The following is a 19,421-nucleotide window of genomic DNA, read 5'->3' as shown; positions in this document are numbered from 1 at the left end:
ATTATGGAAAAAACAAACACATTTAACAATAGTCCTTCAGAATAAAATTGAATCCGTCCGTATTTACACGTGTATTTCAGTCTCCAACAGACTTGCGGTGGGCGGCCCGGCCTCGAGCCTGATGCCCCCCACCCCCGTGTCGGAGATCACCGGCGACGAGCAGGGCGTCCGGACACTCAGCGAGGTCAGCGATGGGGAAAACGTGGGGGTCATTGCCGAGGGGGTCAGGCCTGTGTTCCTCGCCAAGGGAGAGTAGCAGTACCTTGGGTAAGACGGCTTTCCAGTGAGACTGTGGGTGCGGCTCGGCTTCCTGGGCGGTACTGTCCGGATGCCGGGCTGAGCCACACCTGTGATCAGAGGGGGAGGGTGCATGAAACAGCTCGCCTCGGAGGCCAAACTCTCACGCCCGCCTTGGAGCTCCTCATCGGGCAGCATTCCGATGTCTGTGAACACGGAAGCTAGCGTGTGGTAGCGCGGCTCCCAGTTCAGGAGGTAGTCCCAGGCGTAGCTACCTAGCACTTGTTCCTCAAGACCAACCAGAGATGACAAAGAATCTATAGCTTCCGAAAGGGGAGTGTAACCTTTTGTCCCCATGCTTTCCTCTACATCCCGAAATCGGACAATTGCAGGGAGCAGACCTTCTCCGCCTCCCTCCTCCTTAAAGTGATGTAAGCTTTCGGTGCTAGCCAAACCAGAGAGCAGGCAAGAAGTTGAAGTTAAGTGTTCCGGGTCAGGTTCAACAAAATTATTCAAAGTATTGCCTCCAGGTAAGTCAGAATCAGGATTTTCAGAAGGTTCCTCTATTGCTTCTCCTTCATGACAAGAGAAATGGTTGATCCACTTAATCTCCTGGTCTTCGGCGGTCTCGCCTTCCGCCGACCCGCGTCCACTGGAGTCCGAAGGGCTGTACTGCTTGGGCAAGTCCTTCCCCGCCACTTGAACGATGGGCCGTTTGACTTCGTGGAGACAGATAATGCTTTGAGATTGTTCACTGGAGCTGTAGAATGATCCCGGACTTTGACTCAAACTCGAAGCAATAGCAGACGCCTTCTTGACCGCGGCATCCTTTAGCTTGTACGACAGCACTAACCCAACGAAAAAGAGTAAAATCAGAAGGACCAGCAATAATGAAATGGCCAGACTGAGAACATGCCCATTGAGCGGTACTCCAGTCAGCGCCTCTACCGAATTGGAAATGTTGACGTAAACCGGACACGATGTAGTGCGAGAATCAAGTTTGGGACTGCTCGCCGACACGACTAGCTCCACTATATCACCACTGGCGTAGCTACCTTTTTTACGAAATACCGGATCGGACACCAATATCGCACCAGTTGTTTTGTTTATCGAGAAAAATGGGGATGGGTAGAGGAAAGAATATTCCACCTGTCCATCAGTCCCGCCGTCGTGATCCAGCGCCATCACGAAGCCGATGGTCTCGCCGGGCTTGGCGTTTTCCCCGAGCAGAAAGTGGTACTGTTTTTGCGCAAAGATCGGATTGAACTCGTCAACTCCTTTGATAGCAACCTGGACTCTTACGGTGGCCGCCTGGTCGCCTTTGTCTCTAGCTTCGACCACAAAGCAAAACTCATTTTTGCTTTCGTAGTTGAAGGACTGCCTGGTGTGGATGTCTCCAGTGTGGCTGTCGATCCCGAATGCTTCTTTACAAACAGGGCTTCCGACGCCATAGTCCATGAAGCAGGACGTCGAGATGGAATACGTCAGCAGACCGTAGGGGCCGGAATCGTTGTCAATTGCCTGGACGGAGCAGACGTGCGTAAACGCGGGTAGATTCTCGGGCAGGGAACAGTTCACAGTTGGGAACATGAAGTAAGGGCCGTTGTCGTTTTCGTCCAATACCGTGACGTAAACGACGGCGAACGCGACATTGCGCTCATCTGTCGTTTCACCGCCGTCGGAAGCGCAAAGGGTCACGGTATACTTTGAATCTTCCTCATAGTCGAGAGATCGGTTAATCTTTAAAACACCGGATTGGGAGTCGATTTTTAGGTGCTGCTTGCCATTACCGGAAACAATACTGTACCGCACGAGCCCGTTGGTTCCGAAGTCGGGATCGTGGGCGTGTACTTGGGTCAAATTAGTTCCAACGAGGCTATTTTCACTCACTTGGACATGGTACTCTGTGTTGGAAAACTTTGGAGCGTTGTCATTGCAGTCGGTTACGGACACCGTGACAAAGGCGGTGCTGTTCTGCGGCGGTTTTCCCCGATCCGACACGCTTACGGTTAAAGAGTACGCGTCCGTAGTTTCCCGATCCAAGGGGCTATGGAGAACCAGCTTGGCCACGTTTCTCAACTGATTCTCAACCTGAATCAGTTTGACCTCGAGACTGAAGCGCCTCTCCTCATTGCCCCCGACGATAGCGTAGTCCAGGTGGGTATTCTCGGGACTCCAGTCTCCGTCGTCGGCAGAGAGGGTGAGTAAGGTGGCGTCGGCGGGCGTGTCTTCCGGGACGGTGAGCGTGTAGACGTCTTGGTGGAACAGAGGCGCGTGGTCGTTGCTGTCCACGATCAGGACTTCGACGGAGGCCACACTGGAGCGCACGGGGTCGCCTCGGTCGCGGGCTTCCACCAGGAGGCGTACCCCTTTGCTGTTTGAGATGGAGTTTAGAGGCTTGTTGGTGAAAATAGACCCTAAGGGAAGAAAAAACAAAACAAAATAGAATAAAAAGTGTGATCTCAAGTTCGTACAGTTAAAAGAGAAGAACTGTGTAATTAAAAACGTTTTGGGAGTAAGCCTAGTGTGTAAACAAACAAAACTGTAACGTAGCAATTTCCAGAGTATAAGTCGCACCAGCCAAAAAATGCATAATAGAGAATGTAAAGGTCAATTTGACACATTTATGTTTTATGGTAAGGTTTTGCTTTATTTTGGTAACTTCCTGTGTAACCGGAAGTGATGGTAAAACGGAAGTCTACTTGACATACTGGAAAAGACGGAAAGTAAATTGAACAACGGAAAACGGACAAAACACGGACAAAACACGGACAAAACACGGACAAAACACGGACAAACTCAAGGATCTAGCTACAGTCGACAGGGGAACAAGGTCTGTAGTGGAAAACGATTGTATTTATGATATATTTGAAATGTTTTATGGATGTATATGTTGTGAAAATATAGTACCAATGTAATGAGTTAGAAATACGGGGATTTACGTCCAAAATGTAATTGTCTTTTTTATTTTATTCTGTCTAGCTCTTACGTTGGTTGAATGATACGGAAAGGAATCATTAAAAGACATTTAACCATCAGTTCTGGCCTTCTCAATTCGACTGGACGCTACAGAGAAGAAAAAAACATGTATAAGTCGCACTGGAGTATGAAATGCAGTTGCAAGTGTGAAAATAACAAATAATATCACATATAAGTCGCTCCGGAGTATAAGTATAAGTATATATATATATATATATATATATATATATATATATATATATATATACAGGGCCGGCCCAAGCCTTCATGGGGCCCTAAGCGAAAAAAATGTTGGGGGCCCCTCACCACGTCATCAGAATCAGTTTTATTGCCATTGTCAGTAAACAATTCACATATGGGAACTTTTTTCAACGCAAACAAAGCACCAAAACACCAGGGCATATGTTTGCCAGTTAGTTTACTCTCAGCACCTCACAAGCTCAAATATTGATAACTTAAATCCCACAATGCAACTTGGTATTCCGCTGACATCACCTCTACTCCCTGTACAAATAACACACGTCCCAGATGTTTTTGGGCGTATTTGTGGGCGTTAAGGGTCGACAGCCACATTAGCACATTAGTTTAAATTAATGAACAGGGGGGGTCTGGGGGCCAGAGATTTTCAGACCTTTTTTGGGTCTTCTGGTGCATTTTAATGTGGTCCAGCCGGCTAAAGTAAGAGTAAAATGTTGAGGTTGTAATGCTATAAAATGATGATGTGATGAAACTGTGCCAGGAGAAAATGATTAAAGCCAGTTATTAATACATTAGTGTACTTAATTACTCAATACAATATTGGCTATGAAAAATAATTATGGTCAAATTGATTCATTTTAACTGAAAATGTAAAAGTAATAGTTATCCTTACTAATTTATCTTTTACAGCTCCCAACTGTTCCTTCTTGCTAAAGTGACAAAACAAGTTATATTAAATTAAACAAATGGCATAAGCATTGCTTGATTAACAATTAACACTGATAAAACAGTGCAAACATGTTATTCCCAGAGAATGAACAGAACGAGAAGTGAAGGTCCAAACCTAGCTATAGTGAAGCGACTGTTTCTGCAACTTTGCCACTTTTGTATAAAAATATATAGTATTATTCTATAACAGACGTAATTATAATATGTCTGGTTATTTTTCACTATCAATTTATTATAATTTATAACAAATAGTCTAATGATGCTTTTTAAATAAATTGAAATGTTTTATTGCTCTATTAAAAGTGAATTACAATATAGATGTTTGTTCTGATCAGAACATCACACACTCCTGCGTGAAACAATGCTGCGATGTGATTGGCTGATGGACCTTACACGCATAAACCTTTACATTCCTCTTATTGCAAGTTAAGAAGTCAAAGTAAAACAGACATGACGAGTCACGATTGATCTCACACATGGTGATGTGAGAGAGAGGGACGCAAACTCAAACCCGCTCATCTCTAACTGAGGCTGCACAGGGGCCCGGGACAGGGGCCCGGGACAGGGGCCGCACACTGTTCACTCCAAAGTTTCACGTCAGAGGTTCTGGACGAGACGGCGCTCGTCCGGACCGGATCTCCGCCTCTTAGTGACCCGGGCCATGGACGCCCCTCACCGGCCTCACCTGCAGCCAACACTACGGGGCTGGTGTAAATGTTAAGCTTATTATCTTTCATTCAGACATATTATTGTGCGCGGGGCAGAGCTCTCGTCGCCTCCAGCCTGAGCGAACTAACGTGACAGAATCGTGTTGTTTCAAACAGCAGCATTAACCGTCTCTTTGTAAGAGAAGTTCAATACCTGGAAAGTGTTGTTGAGTTTGCAGTTTCTTTACATCGTCAAGAAGTTTCTTCTTTCGTTTTTCGGCATCGGGGGGATATATTCCTCTGGACATGAGGACCATGTTCTGTTGTGTTTATGTTTTGCTCTCGTTCTGCTCGCGCCCAATCAGCGCAGGTTTGGTGTCTCGGTTGCCAGATTGTCATTACAAATAAATGCGGTTTGTGCGTTCTATGTTACCGCTGTGTGCGCTGCCGCGCCAGCAGCGTTACTGCACTAGTGGCGCACGCTGCGCTTGCACTTCGCATAAGACGGGTTGCCAGATTGGGGGCCCTATTAAAGCCTCGGGGCCCTACGCGGCTGCTTAGTTCGCTTATAGGCTGGGCCGGCCCTGTATATATATATATATATATATATATATATATATATATATATATATATATATATAGTATATAAAGTATAAGTCACACCCCGGTCACATTTTTTGGGGAAATTTATTTGATAGAATCCAAGACCAAGAACAGACATTTAATCTTGAAATGCAATTTAAAATAATAACAGATGAGAGAACATGGTGAATAGGTGTACGTATGCTAACGCTAACACCTTCAGCTACATGAGGCACAGACAGAACTGTGGTAAGTGTCTGGTATGTTAACGTAACATATGAACAGTTATTCAGATAACTATAGCATAAAGAACATGCTAACAAGTTTACCATAGCATCAGTTTTACCCCAAATCACTAAATCCACTGAATTCTTCTTCCTCTGTGTCACTTCTAAACAACTCCACAAACTCCAGAGGTAGAGGATGTGCAGATTCTTCTTCTGCGTCGCTTATAGCCTAGAGCGCCCTCTTGTGGTTGCCAGTGTGAAAATAACAAATAATATAATAAAGTCACACCCCGGCCAAAACTATGAAAGACTTATACTCTGGAAAATACGGTATTGCAACTATTTCACAATTTCCAAATGATGATATACATTAAACACAGAGGGACCGTCGACGTGTCACTTTGAGTACATCACATTTCATCTCAGCTTTACAAAGTCGAAGCAGTCGACTGAAAGACAATACTTTGGAACATAAGATAAGAAAACGAGAAGTCCCATCTGAACAATTTATTCGGTTTATTATCGGAGCCACGACCTTTGCGTTGCTGGAAATGTCCATTTGTATTATAGCGCGGCCCGCATCACAGCTGAACAGCGTACGGCCGACTGAACTGCCAAGTGCGGCGCAATAATACAACACACGTTTCAGGCAACAATCGGTCGAGCCATCTGCCTGTTCAACTCCATCGCATTATTTTCACTGACTACGGCGCGCAAATCCAAACTGCGGGAACAACCGATACGCTCTGGACTTATTTAGATCTAACGAAAGCCAGACGCGCGGGTTCAATATCAAATGAGAACTTAAGGCTTTTGTTTGAAAGCTTCTATTGAGGTTTTTGCCGTCGCATGTTGTCGTTTCCATTTGTGGCGGTCTTACCCTGATCCTCGAGGATGTAAAAGCCTTGTAGAGGCGACGACAGCAGTCTGTAGACGACCTCTCCACGGGGCCCCGAGTCTCGGTCGGTCGCGGACACAGAAACAACTAACGACTCGGCGGGAAGGAGCTCGGACAACTCCACCTGCGACGAGAGAGAGCAAAACCCATTTCATTAAAGACCTGCAAGTGTCAAGTCGAATATTCAAAATCAAAGCTTGTAGCACTTTAGTCGATAAATATACTCCTGTTCTTCATTAGAGGTGTTTTTATTTATACAAAAAACACGTATTGTTCCTCTTTTTTTTTGCAACAGTGTAAACCTCAAGGGTGAAAAAGAACGGAATTTTGTTTCTTGATCTTAATAAATAATTGTTATTTAGTTGACAGAAGCAACCGAATATATTACATTTTTATATAAATGTATTGTCTTGTTTCTATATATTTCAGTTTTATTAATTCCGGGATCTGAACTGAAACTGTTTGAGTCAGGCAGGATGTCACCATAAGCATGCTAAAAATAATCAAAAAATGAAATAAAATCCTTTTCAGACTGGTTTAAAATGTAGTAGAAAGTACAGATACCTGCTCTCAAATGTAATGAAGTAAAAGTGAAAAGTATCTACTCAAAACGTACACGAGTAAAATACAGACAAAAAGTATGCTTAAAGTGCCTATGACAGTTTTGATGGATTTTCAAATTATGACTTTATCTGGTGTGTTTATATCTATTGAACATAGAAATTATAGTTTTACACAAATCGAGCCGGTATTTGTGGAGAAAAGTTTAAAAATCTGTCAAAAATCACACTCATTCCAGTCAAAATGTATGCGTAATTTACAAACAACTTTTTTGACTCTCTAAACATTAATTCAACAAAATAAAGTCACTCTCATATATTTGTATTCGTCTATTTTTTTTTAATTATTAGATGTGTTTTTGCCCAGTGCAATGTTTCTAGTGTGATGTCATCAATTACAAACAGGAAGTGAAATTATAAACCTACAAAATGTGCTAATCTGTGATAAAATTTTTATAATTTTTTAGCAAAATTCAAAATTTATTTATCTTAACTGCATTTTAGTGCAACGAGTCATCCAGCCTGTAGGGGGAGCTTTAAAGACGCTGTACTTTTCATGTAATAAAGTAATTTGTGTTTTTGTGTGCTCTCTCTCCGCTCTGGGCTCTGAAAGTTGTGTTATAATGCATTAGGTAAGTGAGCAGTACATTTGGACCGCGGCAAACTGTTGATACTGCAGGTATAGCACCTTTAAGTACATTACTTTAACGCACACTTCATTACTTTCCACCATCGGCAAACATATATATTGACATGAACTCCCACAAGGTTGCATACTAGCCCCTCTTTTGTTGTTTTAAATTAATTTTATTCCAAAGAAAGCCTTAGTTGAGCCAACATTTTTTCTAAATGTACAAGGCAATGTATTTTAATCAAAGAAATAAAGAAAACACCAGCAATCGTGTTTTGTTTATACTATTTCAACCGGATCTTCTTAAATATATTGGACTCACTGGTTCATAAACTCTTATATCGGTCTTTTTATATATTCCAGGTGGATTTGTGGCGAGTACCTGGTAGGAGACTTGGGTGAAGACGGGCGCGTTGTCGTTGACGTCGAGCACCTGAACTCTGACCTCTCCCGTGGCGTGGTGGAGGGAATCGGACGCCCGCACGGTGAGCGCGTACTCCGCCCGCGACTCGTAGTCCAGCGCTTTGGTCAGGGTGATGACGCCGGCGTAGCGGTCGATGGCGAACGGGCCGCTGGCGCCGCCATCGTCGCCGAAGCTGTAGGTGATGGTCGAACTCAGGTCCACGTCGTTCGCGGTCACCTGGGTCACCATGTAACCCGCCGGGAGATCTGGCAACGAGGACGTGTTCGGTGAACGTGGGACATTTTACGAGCAACTGTTGTAACCATATTTTCCGGACTATAAGTCACACCTTTTTTTTATAGTTTTGGCCGGGTGCGACTTATACTTATATTTATACTTATATACTTATACTCCGGAGCGACTTATATGTGATATTATTTGTTATTTTCACACTTGCAACCACATTTCATACTCCAGTGCGACTTATATATGTTTTTTTTCTTCTCTATTATGCATTTTTTGGCTGGTGTGACTTATGCTTATATTTATACTTATATACTTATACTTATATTTATACTCCGGAGCGACTTATATATGATATTATTTGTTATTTTCACACTTACAACTTACTCATACTCCAGTGCGACTTATATGTTTTTTTCTTCTCTATTATGCATTTTTTGGCTGGTGCGACCCATACTCCGGTGCCACTTATAGTCTGGAAAATACGGTAATGTCAGCTGCATATAGAGTACTGTAAATGTAAAGAGCGTAAAAAGAAAATATTAAAGGCTTGTTGTACTTTGTGCCGATTTTCCGCTTTTGTATAGACAAAGAAAATAAAATGTGTTGAGTTTTGAGAATTGAAATATTTGGCATTTGTTTTTATTAATACTTCTTAAGGGATTTTTGTAATATTTTGGAAATGAGCTGATAAAATGTTCCAGATAAATAACTCTTCGTGTACATATTTCCTCTTACTTTCTGGTATGAGCACAGGCTGCATGGGCGGGAGGGCGGGGCTGTTGTCATTCACGTCCACCACTTGGACCCTGACAGTGGCGGTGCTGCTGAACGGTGGGTTTCCCTGGTCAGCGGCCTGAAGAACCAACCTAAAACAGAATAACAATCATAATATCTGTTACACAATGTTATTATTAACGCAACAAACGTCTTAAAGTCATCACATGCTAATTACATACAGTTATTACTTTTTTAATTGCTCAACTAAGTTTTTTTAGTTTTTTTTATGTTATAGAGGAGTTCCACAAGGTTGCATACTAGCCCCTCTGATGTTGCTTTTTAAATGTTACAGAGGAGTTCCACAAGGTTGCATACTAGCCCCTCTGTTGTTGCTTTTTAAATGTTACAGAGGAGTTCCACAAGGTTGCATACTAGCCCCTCTGTTGTTGCTTTTTAAATGTTACAGAGGAATTCCACAAGGTTGCATACTAGCCCCTCTGTTGTTGTTTTTTTTAAATGTTATAGAGGAGTTCCACAAGGTTGCATACTAGCCCCTCTGTTGTTGCTTTTTAAATGTTATAGAGGAGTTCCACAAGGTTGCATACTAGCCCCACTGTTGTTGTTTTTTAAATGTTATAAAGGAGTTCCACAAGGTCGCATACTAGCCCCTCTGTTGTTGTTTTTTAAATGTTACAGAGGAGTTCCACAAGGTTGCATACTAGCCCCTCTGTTGTTGTTTTTTAAATGTTACAGAGGAGTTCCACAAGGTTGCATACTAGCCCCTCTGTTGTTGTTTTTTAAATGTTATAGAGGAATTCCACAAGGTTGCATACTAGCCCCTCTGTTGTTTTTTTAATACATTTTATTCCAAAGAAAGCTTTAGTGGAGTCAATATTTTTTCTAAAAGTTGAAAAATAAGAATAATTGTCTTCACGTTTGCTTCCTTCAATAGAGTAAATGATTTTGATGTGTGTAGAGCCCTCAATCCAGTACAAAACAATACATTTAGTTACCTTTGTCACACTGTCAAATTTCACACATTATTTATTGTGGTCTAATTATTACATTTTAGTGCAGTTTTGTAAAAAGGTGAGAAGTCAAACTGTTTCCCAGGGACAGTTTCTTCACATAACTGGGCCTGGTCCGGTTGAAAGAGCGACTTCTGAGCCGATTATCGAAGAACCCGTTGCATAACTGAACTCACTTGTATGAACTTGTGATCTCGCGGTCCAGCATCACGTTGGTGGCCAGAATCCCTCTCACAGAGTCCAGGATGAAGGCGTTGTTGTGGTTGCCAGATACGATGGAGTATTTGATCTGCCCGTTTAAGCCGCTGTCGGCATCTAACGCAAACACCTGCGGAAAGCAACGGTACGCATTATAAACAAGTCTAAAAACATGTTCATTTAGTCTATAAACATGTTTATTCACACTGCAACAGGAGATATACAATATATGTAGAAAAGATCAGCGTGAGCCAGGCGACCATCTACTGGCCATAAAGGGAACTTCATAGGGCTAAGCTAGCTTACGCCTGACATGCTAATGTGTTGTAATGAACGTGAACGTGGAATAAACGCTCAGAATGAGACTCGTGATGATGTTTACAGTATCTCGGAAAACTATGACGTCACAAAAAACTGGAACATTTGGAACTAAGTGTTTTTTGAGGCTCAGAAGGAGAAGAAGAAGAAGGTGAAGAAGAAGGAGAAGAAGAAGAAGAAGAAGGTGGTGAAGAAGAAGAAGAAGAAGAAGAAGGTGAAGAAGAAGGTGAACAAGATGAAGAAGGTGAAGAAGAAGGTGAGAAGAAGGTGAAGATGAAGAAGAAGAAGGTGAAGAAGATGAAGAAGAAGAAGAAGAAGAAGAAGAAGAAGAAGAAGAAGGTGACGAAGAAGAAGAAGAAGGTGAAGAAGAAGGTGAAGGTGAAGAAGAAGGTGAAGAAGAAGGCGAAGAAGAAGAAGAAGAAGAAGAAGAAGAAGAAGAAGATGAAGAAGAAGAAGGTGATGAAGAAGAAGAAGAAGAAGAAGAAGAAGAAGAAGAAGGTGAAGAATAAGGTGAAGGTGACGAAGAAGGTGAAGAAGAAGGTGACGAAGAAGGTGAACAAGATGAAGAAGGTGAAGAATAAGGTGAATGTGACGAAGAAGGTGAAGAAGAAGGTGAAGGTGACGAAGAAGGTGAACAAGATGAAGAAGGTGAAGAAGGTGAAGAAGAAGAAGAAGATGAAGAAGGTGAAGAAGAAGAAGGTGAAGGTGAAGAAGAAGGTGAAGAAGAAGGTGAAGAAGAAGACGAAGATGAAGAAGAAGAAGGTGACGAAGAAGAAGAAGAAGAAGAAGAAGAAGCTGAAGAAGGTGAAGAATAAGATGAAGAAGAAGAAGGTGACGAAGGAGAAGGTGAAGAAGGTGAAGAAGAAGGTGGTGAAGAAGGTGAAGAAGAAGGTGAACAAGATGAAGAAGGTGAAGAAGAAGGTGAAGGTGAAGAAGAAGATGAAGAAGAAGGTGAAGAAGAAGACGAAGATGAAGAAGGTGAAGAAGAAGAAGAAGAAGAAGAAGAAGAAGAAGAAGAAGAAGGACTTACTAAACGCCTCTAAATATGGCTAAACAAGCTACAGGAGCTGAATGTCTCTCCCTGCTCTTCCTCATGCTTTAAACCACAGGTATATGTTTGCAGACATCTCTTTTGTTCACGGTGCATATGAAGTGCACTTTCAAGCCGCTCAAACCTGCGTGACGTAAGTGTTGTGGACCTGCCCCTCCCACACGGCCGTCCTGTAGCTGTTGTGCTCGAACACGGGGGCGTTGTCGTTGACGTCCTGCAGGCGGACGGACACTCGGCAGTGAGCGCTCTGCAGTCCACTGTCGGCCAGCACCACCAGCTGGACACTGGCACTCAGCTCAAAGTCCAGGGCGTTGTCCTTCTGCACCCGGATCTCCCCTGGGACACGAGCAGCACATGATCAGTCACTATCCAGGGCTTTAGATGACATCCCCATGACAACCGTGAACATGGATATTCAAAGATTCAAACTAAATACTCTTCTGGCTTAGAAATGGCATTCATAAGAGCAACATCTGGTAAACTCTTTGATTTTTGTGCACGGCAGGATTTAGTTGGTTTTACTGATTACTGCTTAAAACAATACCGTATTTTCCGGACTATAAGCTGCACCTTTTTTCATAGTTTTAGCCGGGGTGCGACTTATTCTTATATTTATACTTATATACTTATACTACTTATACTACTACGGAGCGACTTATATGTGATATTATTTGTTATTTTCACACTTGCAACTGCATTTCATACTCCAATGCAACTTATATATCTGTTTTTCTTCTCTATTACCGTATTTTCCGGACTATAAGTCGCACCTTTTTTCATCGTTTTGGCCGGGGTGCGACTTATACTTATATTTATACTTAAATACTTATACTCCAGTGCGACTTATATATGTTTTTTTCTTCTCTATTATAAATGTTTTGGCTGGTGCGACTTATACGCATTAAGAGTATGTTTTACCTCTGTATCTACCTCTGTATCTACCTGCGTTGCACCAATGAAATTTCCCCATGTGGGACAATAAAGGATTATCTTATCTTATCTTTAAATACAACTACAATTATTTTTACTATTAGCAACATACACTGCTGTTATTTTCACACTCCCATATTTAAGCGGCGATAACGTACAAAGAGGCGTGGCTTACCCGTGTGGCGGTTTATGGAGAAAACGCTGTTCTCGTTGCCGCTGAATATGGCGTACGTGATCCTCTGTCGGCCGTTGGTTGGATCGCTCGCCTCAACTTTTGTAATCCAAGTCCCTGTGCGAAGAGAAGGATGGGAATGAATGCATATCCTGGGTTTCTCGTCCGATCGAGCTCAAAACAACACTTTTTGCATCTAAAGACATTGAAAATTAATACAAATTCACAAGAATGTTGATATTCCTTATGGTCTCCGCGTAACACGCCCTCAAAAAAGGCTTAATTTCCTGTTTTTTCAAGGACAAGTCACGCCTAATGGAATTGATCTGCGGAGCTCATATTTCACTCACTAATGCATTTTTATGGTCTGAGTAGAAATAATTAATACCATGTAACAAATTTACTCTATAGCGCCCCCTACCCATTGTGTGAAAAACTCAACATTGTCTGATTTGTTTGAAACTCTTGGATTATATTCTCCTCGAGACGCCGTGAAAAAAAGTGCATTACAGATATTGTGTATTTTTCACTATTGGCCAGCAGAGGCGCAATGAATGTCTTCACTTCCTCTTCCTCTTTTATTTTGATGGAACATCAAGCAACCAAAGCTCATGTTTCCGTCCTGTGACAATTGTGTGCTTATTTGGCGACGCAAAGCTTGGTTTTGTTTTTATGTCGCTTTCTCACATTCACAATTGTCTTTGGATCGACACAAACAGTAGATTTAAAGTGTTTACTTCATTTGTCTATTAGCATAGACCACAAAAGTCTAGAACATAGGTGTCAAACTCTGACTATACGGCCCGCCAAACGTTTTAATCCGGTCGGCCAAACATTTCAAATTTATATTTAAAAAAAAAAAAAAAAAAAGATTTTTTTTTTCAAATCGATTCAGAACCGTAGTTACATCCGTAACCGTTTTTATTGCTAAAACTACGCGCCCCACAATGCCCCCTCCCCTACGGGGCTCTGCTGCACTGCTGTGTGAGCTGCTGAGGGAGAAGTGCACTTTAAGCACTTTTGAGCAGAAGTTTAGTGGTGTGTCAGTTCAGGTGCACAGAGAACTACACAGACATGGAAATGTGGAAATGTTAGTGAGTACATTTAAAAGGTTTTTTAGATCTTGAGAAGTTAATTTTGTTCTAAAGTCAAATGTTTATCTCTGTGTAGAACTGTAGATCAACTCTGAAGTTGTAATGCACATAAACTGAAGCACGGTGTTGGTGAAATTACACTTGTTTTTCTAAATACTTTTCAGTTTATGAGAACAAACTTTTTTCTTTTTTTTAAAAATCGATCCAGTAATTGCTTCAAAACAGCGTAGGCTATATAAAGCTATTTATTTCTTATATTTTTAATAGTTTTATGTTTTACGTTATGTTAGGCCCGTGACCCAGCCTGAGCGTCGAAATTCGGCCCGCGGCCCAAATGTGTTTGACACCCCTGGTCTAGAAAGTCAAACGGCGCTCCACTCATTCACGCGTGGTACCTAGCATGTTGCCTCTTTAGTGCTAACTTCATCTTTATTGTGTGGTTGGGGGAAATCCAGACTATTTTGTACTTTTTTGCTGCGTCCCAATCCGAACCCCTCATTCACTACATAGCCCTGTAATATTTCCCAAACCTGACACTCGCAAAGAGTTCACTGAATCAGAGCTGCAGACACAATGAATTACAGCTTCATTGATCATTTTGTGTATGACATGCGTAAGGACCGTGTGCTCCGCCCATCCAGCTTTAGTCCAGCTTTAGTCCTGTTTTAGTCCTGCTTTAGTCCTGCGGATCTCCACCTATAGGGATGCTGTTCGTGGCCTGTGTGTCTTTTTCCAATAATGGTCCATGTCGTGATTCTTATGGTTTTTTGTTGTTGTAGTGTCGTTTTTAACACATACATTTCTATTAAAGATGCCGGCTACAAAGTCTTCACGTCGTTCAGCTGCTGCTCGGTTGAAGAGGGTTAAGCAGCTGGAAAAGAAGACCCCAGAGCAAGTGGTCCAATGTCTGGACCACGAAAATGGTCCAGACATTGAAAATGTGTCATCAGATGCCGGGGCCAGTGAAGTGCTCTCTCCTGCTATTGATCCAACTATTCTTGTCACTGATGAAGAAACGCTCTGTATTGATGACATTAATGCTATTGTTGAAGAAAATAGACCTATTCAACCGATTAAAATTCAAGGTGTGATTGCAACATTGAATCCCACAGAACCAGTCAGACACTGTCCAGCTTTAGACTCAGAAATTGAAATGATGGGACAAACAAACACTGACATGAACTTCAACCCTTTAACTGCAGACAACCGCAGACAACTGTGCAGGAAATTAAATGTTGAGTGTGCAAGTCTTGAATCATCTCCCATTCACACTGGTGGCCTATTGGGTCCTCCATGCAAAAATCAAAGTATCGTGGCTGATGCGAGTTGTTTCTTTCGTGCAATTTCACATGCAATGTCTGGCACACAGAAATACCACAGAAGGATTCGCCTCGCGGCAGTAAAACGACTAAAAAGATATCCTCATGTCTATGTTAATCTATGTAGAGGCCACTCGTCTGTTCAGGAATACATTCAACAAACAAACATGCACAAAATAAACACTTGGGCAAGTCAAATAGAAATTCAGGCTACTGCTGATGCTCTGGGGCTTTCAATCTACACATACACAAGCAATAGATGGGTCAAATACAGCTCAAGAACCCAGCTTCTATCCGCTGGCATTTACGTGCAACACTGTAATGAAAATCACTACGAAACTGTCCTCTGCGTATCACGGGCGGATGGCAATTGCTGCTACGGATTGTGTGAAACTACTACTACGTGCACGTCAGCCTACAAAACCCGTTCTCACAAGCGCCCACTTCCAGAAAATGAATCAGTCAGCACAGATGCGACACATTCAGATAAGCACTCCCCACATACAATGAGAAATAAGAAAAAACGACAGAAAGCAACATATCACACGGACCTGCAAAACCAGAACAAAGCAGCAGATCTAAGTAAATGTAATGACCGACAATACCTAAGAGAGAAACGCAGACAAAAACATGCTCACGATGTTGCATACAGGCAAAATATATTGGCAAAAAGTCGACAGAGATATGCACAAAATGAAACTCATCGCAATATGGTCAAACAAAGAAGCACACTTAGATATAAGGTCAATGAAAGCCACAGAGAATGCGTTAAACAACAAAGCATTCATAAATATAAGACGGACATAACCCACAGAGAAATGGTGAAAGCTAAAAGCGTTGAAAAATACGCCACAAATAAAACGTACAGGGATAAGGTCAAATCCAAAAGCGTTGAAAAATACGCCACAAAACAAACCCATCGAAACTACCTAAAAAATCTAGGTACAGATTCCTCCCGTTCTCCCTGCTCAGGTCTGCGTTCAGCACAGTCTTGCAATTTGTCAGGACAAACAACTATAGGAATCGCAAACTACGCAATCATCAACGGTGAATTACTGTGAAAAACGCAGCAGAAAACATGGACGTGCGGGAAGGCGGTCGCGCGGCTTTCATTTTTAGGCCCGAGCGCCACAAGCTGGCGAGAGGCCTATTAGTCTCGTAAGGCCGTGCGAAGCAGTAGGCGTACTAAAAGGACAATTGGGGCGCGTTAGCGCCCCCTCCTCTTGCGGCGTGGCGAGGGCCGATCATTGCCGCTTGCGGCTATATTTATCATTATTTTTATTCACTGTTTCATGTTGCAACCCTAAAGCAAGTTCCTAGTTTGTAAATTGTTCACTGACAATAAAACTGATTCTGATTTAAATATTTGGATTAATTTTTCATATTTTAATATAGTTTTAACGCAAATAAATCTTGTGAATTTAGAATTTTTAGCAAGATCTAGTTCACTCAAATAAATAAGATCCAATACCCCTTTTTTATCATTGATTATTGTGTATCAAATATGTAAATATCTCTAAATTAAAATGTTTTTTCCTCCACCTGCAGCGCTTGACCTAATTAGAAAAATACATTTGATTAATTTAAATGGTAAATTGTGTTTGAGTCATTACCGATCCCTCTTTATTAGTACATTTCCTGTATAAGACACTTGAATGGTTCTGGTCGTACCTGCCCTGCTGTTCTCCTTCACCGTGGCATTGTACTCCGCCTCGGTGAAGCGGAGCCGCTCCCGCTCCCCCTGCAGGTGAACAAAGACCAGGCAGGTGGAGGTGAGCGGGGGCCTCCCTCTGTCCGACACCACCACGTGAAGCTTGGCCCCCGAAAAGCCCACCCTCACCCGCCTCCTCAGCGAAACCTCCCCCGTGTCGCCGTTGATATCGAACAGATCCTCCTCGTCCGAAATCATGAACCTGACCGTCCCGTTCTCTCCTTGGTCCTGGTCCGTCGCCGCCACCCGGGCCACAACCTGATTGGGAGGCGTCGTCATGGACACCCAGGCGCTGACGGGGTTGCGCGCGCAGACCGGAGCGTTGTCGTTGGCGTCTTCCACTCGCACGGTGAGCGAAACCGCCGAGCTGAGCGGCCCCTGGGTGCAACCGTCGCTGGCCACGACTCGGACGCTGTACTGGGCCCTGCTCTCTCGGTCCAGCGGCCTCGTGGTGCGGACCGTCCCGGTGATGGGGTCGACGGAAAACGCTCCCTGGCCGCTGTCCTCCGTCAACGAGTACGTGACCTCGCCGTTGGGGCCCTGGTCGGGGTCGGAGGCGGCGAGTCGGAGCACCGCGGAGCCGGCCGGTAAGCCCTCGTCGATGGAGGCCTGGTAGGCTTTGTGCGGGAAAGCGGGCGCGTTGTCGTTCTGGTCCAGCAGGACGATGTGGATCTGGGTGGACGAGCTCAGGGCGCTGGGGCCGTGGTCGTGGGCCAGGACGGTGAGCGTGTAGTTGGGCGTTTCTTCGCGGTCCAGGACCTGCGTGGCGCTGATGGCTCCGGTGACGCTGTCGATGGTGAAGCGCCCTCGGTCGTCCTCACCTGAGCAAACGAAGCAGATGGTTGTTTATGCAGCACTATATTTTGTACAGAGGTTGTTGTTGTGTTTCTGTCGAGCACACACATTGAACTGTTGTCCCATAGTGGCATCTTTTAGTGTTTATTTTCACTTTTCACATCCAGCAAACGTCATCTGGAACTGCTCGGTTTGGCATCAATGTCAAGGTGAGACTAACATGCAGCGTGCAATCAGAAAAACAACAAATGTTCAGCGGCTGCGAGATCAGACTTTCCAAAAGAATAAAAATGCTTTGGGTTTTTACAGTGGCATTCAAAGCAGGCAAAGCACTTAATATTGCATAATTCATTCACTCTACACTTATTAGAAAAGGTCTCGTACCTAAAGACACAAGGTCAGAGGGCAAGTTGTTGAGTAGTTTTCTTAAATTTTACATCTGCTTTGTCATTATTCAGGCTTTAATTTGACATTTCACCTTTATTTTAACGGTTTTATTATATTTTTTAAAGCAAATAAGTGTTTAAAATGTGCCTATTTCTATATTTATTGCTACATTTACCGTTTGCAACACTTTGGAAACCGCTTTGTACGTAAAATATGTTGTGTGTACTGGATAATAAACTTGACTTTTACTCATGTTTACCACTGCTCGTTTTGCTAGTTTCTACATTCTTTAAGTACTTTTCTCGCTCCGAACACATCATATTCACAGTGGTCTGCTGTGCACTTGCCTTGGATGGAGTAGCGAATGGTGCCGTTCTGTCCGAGGTCCGGGTCAGACGCCTGGACCGTGTGGACGGGCCCCGGAGGCAGGTTCTCGGGCAGGCTGACCTGAAAGGACGACTGCATGAACTCCGGAGGGTTGTCGTTGTCGTCCAGCACGGAGCAGAGCACGGTGGAGGTGCTGGAGAGGGGCCGCGAGCCGCTGTCCCGGGCCTGCACTGAAGACCACCACACACACACATGTCAACACAGGTCTGCACTGAAGACCACCACACACACACACACATGTCAACACAGGCCTGCACTGAAGACCACCACACACACATGTCAACACAGGCCTGCACTGAAGACCACCACACACACACACACACATGTCAACACAGGCCTGCACTGAAGACCACCACACACACACATGTCAACACAGGCCTGCACTGAAGACCACCACACACACATGTCAACACAGGCCTGCACTGAAGACCACCACACACACACACACACATGTCAACACAGGCCTGCACTGAAGACCACCACACACACACACACACACACATGTCAACACAGGCCTGCACTGAAGACCACCACACACACATGTCAACACAGGCCTGCACTGAAGACCACCACACACACACATGTCAACACAGGCCTGCACTGAAGACCACCACACACACACATGTCAACACAGGCCTGCACTGAAGACCACCACACACACACATGTCAACACAGGCCTGCACTGAAGACCACCACACACACACACACATGTCAACACAGGCCTGCACTGAAGACCACCACACACACACACACATGTCAACACAGGCCTGCACTGAAGACCACCACACACACACACACACACATGTCAACACAGGCCTGCACTGAAGACCACCACACACACATGTCAACACAGGCCTGCACTGAAGACCACCACACACACACACATGTCAACACAGGCCTGCACTGAAGACCACCACACACACATGTCAACACAGGCCTGCACTGAAGACCACCACACACACACACATGTCAACACA

General features: G+C 43.7%; 1 protein-coding gene across 1 annotated transcript in view; it reads right to left on the bottom strand.

Moving 5' to 3' along the window:
- Positions 1-19,421, bottom strand: part of dchs2 (dachsous cadherin-related 2) — a 54,101-nt gene that overhangs the window by 143 nt on the left and 34,537 nt on the right. The window contains exons 14-22 of the mRNA XM_072463655.1: positions 18,405-18,614; positions 16,836-17,723; positions 12,755-12,868; positions 11,774-11,985; positions 10,259-10,410; positions 9,073-9,203; positions 8,071-8,357; positions 6,480-6,621; positions 1-2,654 (exon numbers count right to left, since the gene is read on the bottom strand). The exon at positions 1-2,654 is cut by the window's left edge and continues 143 nt beyond it. Coding sequence (XP_072319756.1) covers positions 64-2,654; positions 6,480-6,621; positions 8,071-8,357; positions 9,073-9,203; positions 10,259-10,410; positions 11,774-11,985; positions 12,755-12,868; positions 16,836-17,723; positions 18,405-18,614 — 4,727 coding nt within the window. The 3' untranslated portion in view covers positions 1-63. The remainder of the gene's footprint in view (positions 2,655-6,479; positions 6,622-8,070; positions 8,358-9,072; positions 9,204-10,258; positions 10,411-11,773; positions 11,986-12,754; positions 12,869-16,835; positions 17,724-18,404; positions 18,615-19,421) is intronic.

Source organism: Eucyclogobius newberryi, unplaced genomic scaffold (assembly GCF_026437365.1).
Source record: "Eucyclogobius newberryi isolate DKJ021-1_F unplaced genomic scaffold, fEucNew1.0.hap1 SCAF_4, whole genome shotgun sequence".
Lineage (NCBI taxonomy): Eukaryota > Metazoa > Chordata > Actinopteri > Gobiiformes > Gobiidae > Eucyclogobius > Eucyclogobius newberryi.
The sequence above is the reverse complement of the archived record's forward strand: the minus strand, read 5'-3'. Positions and strand labels throughout refer to the sequence as shown.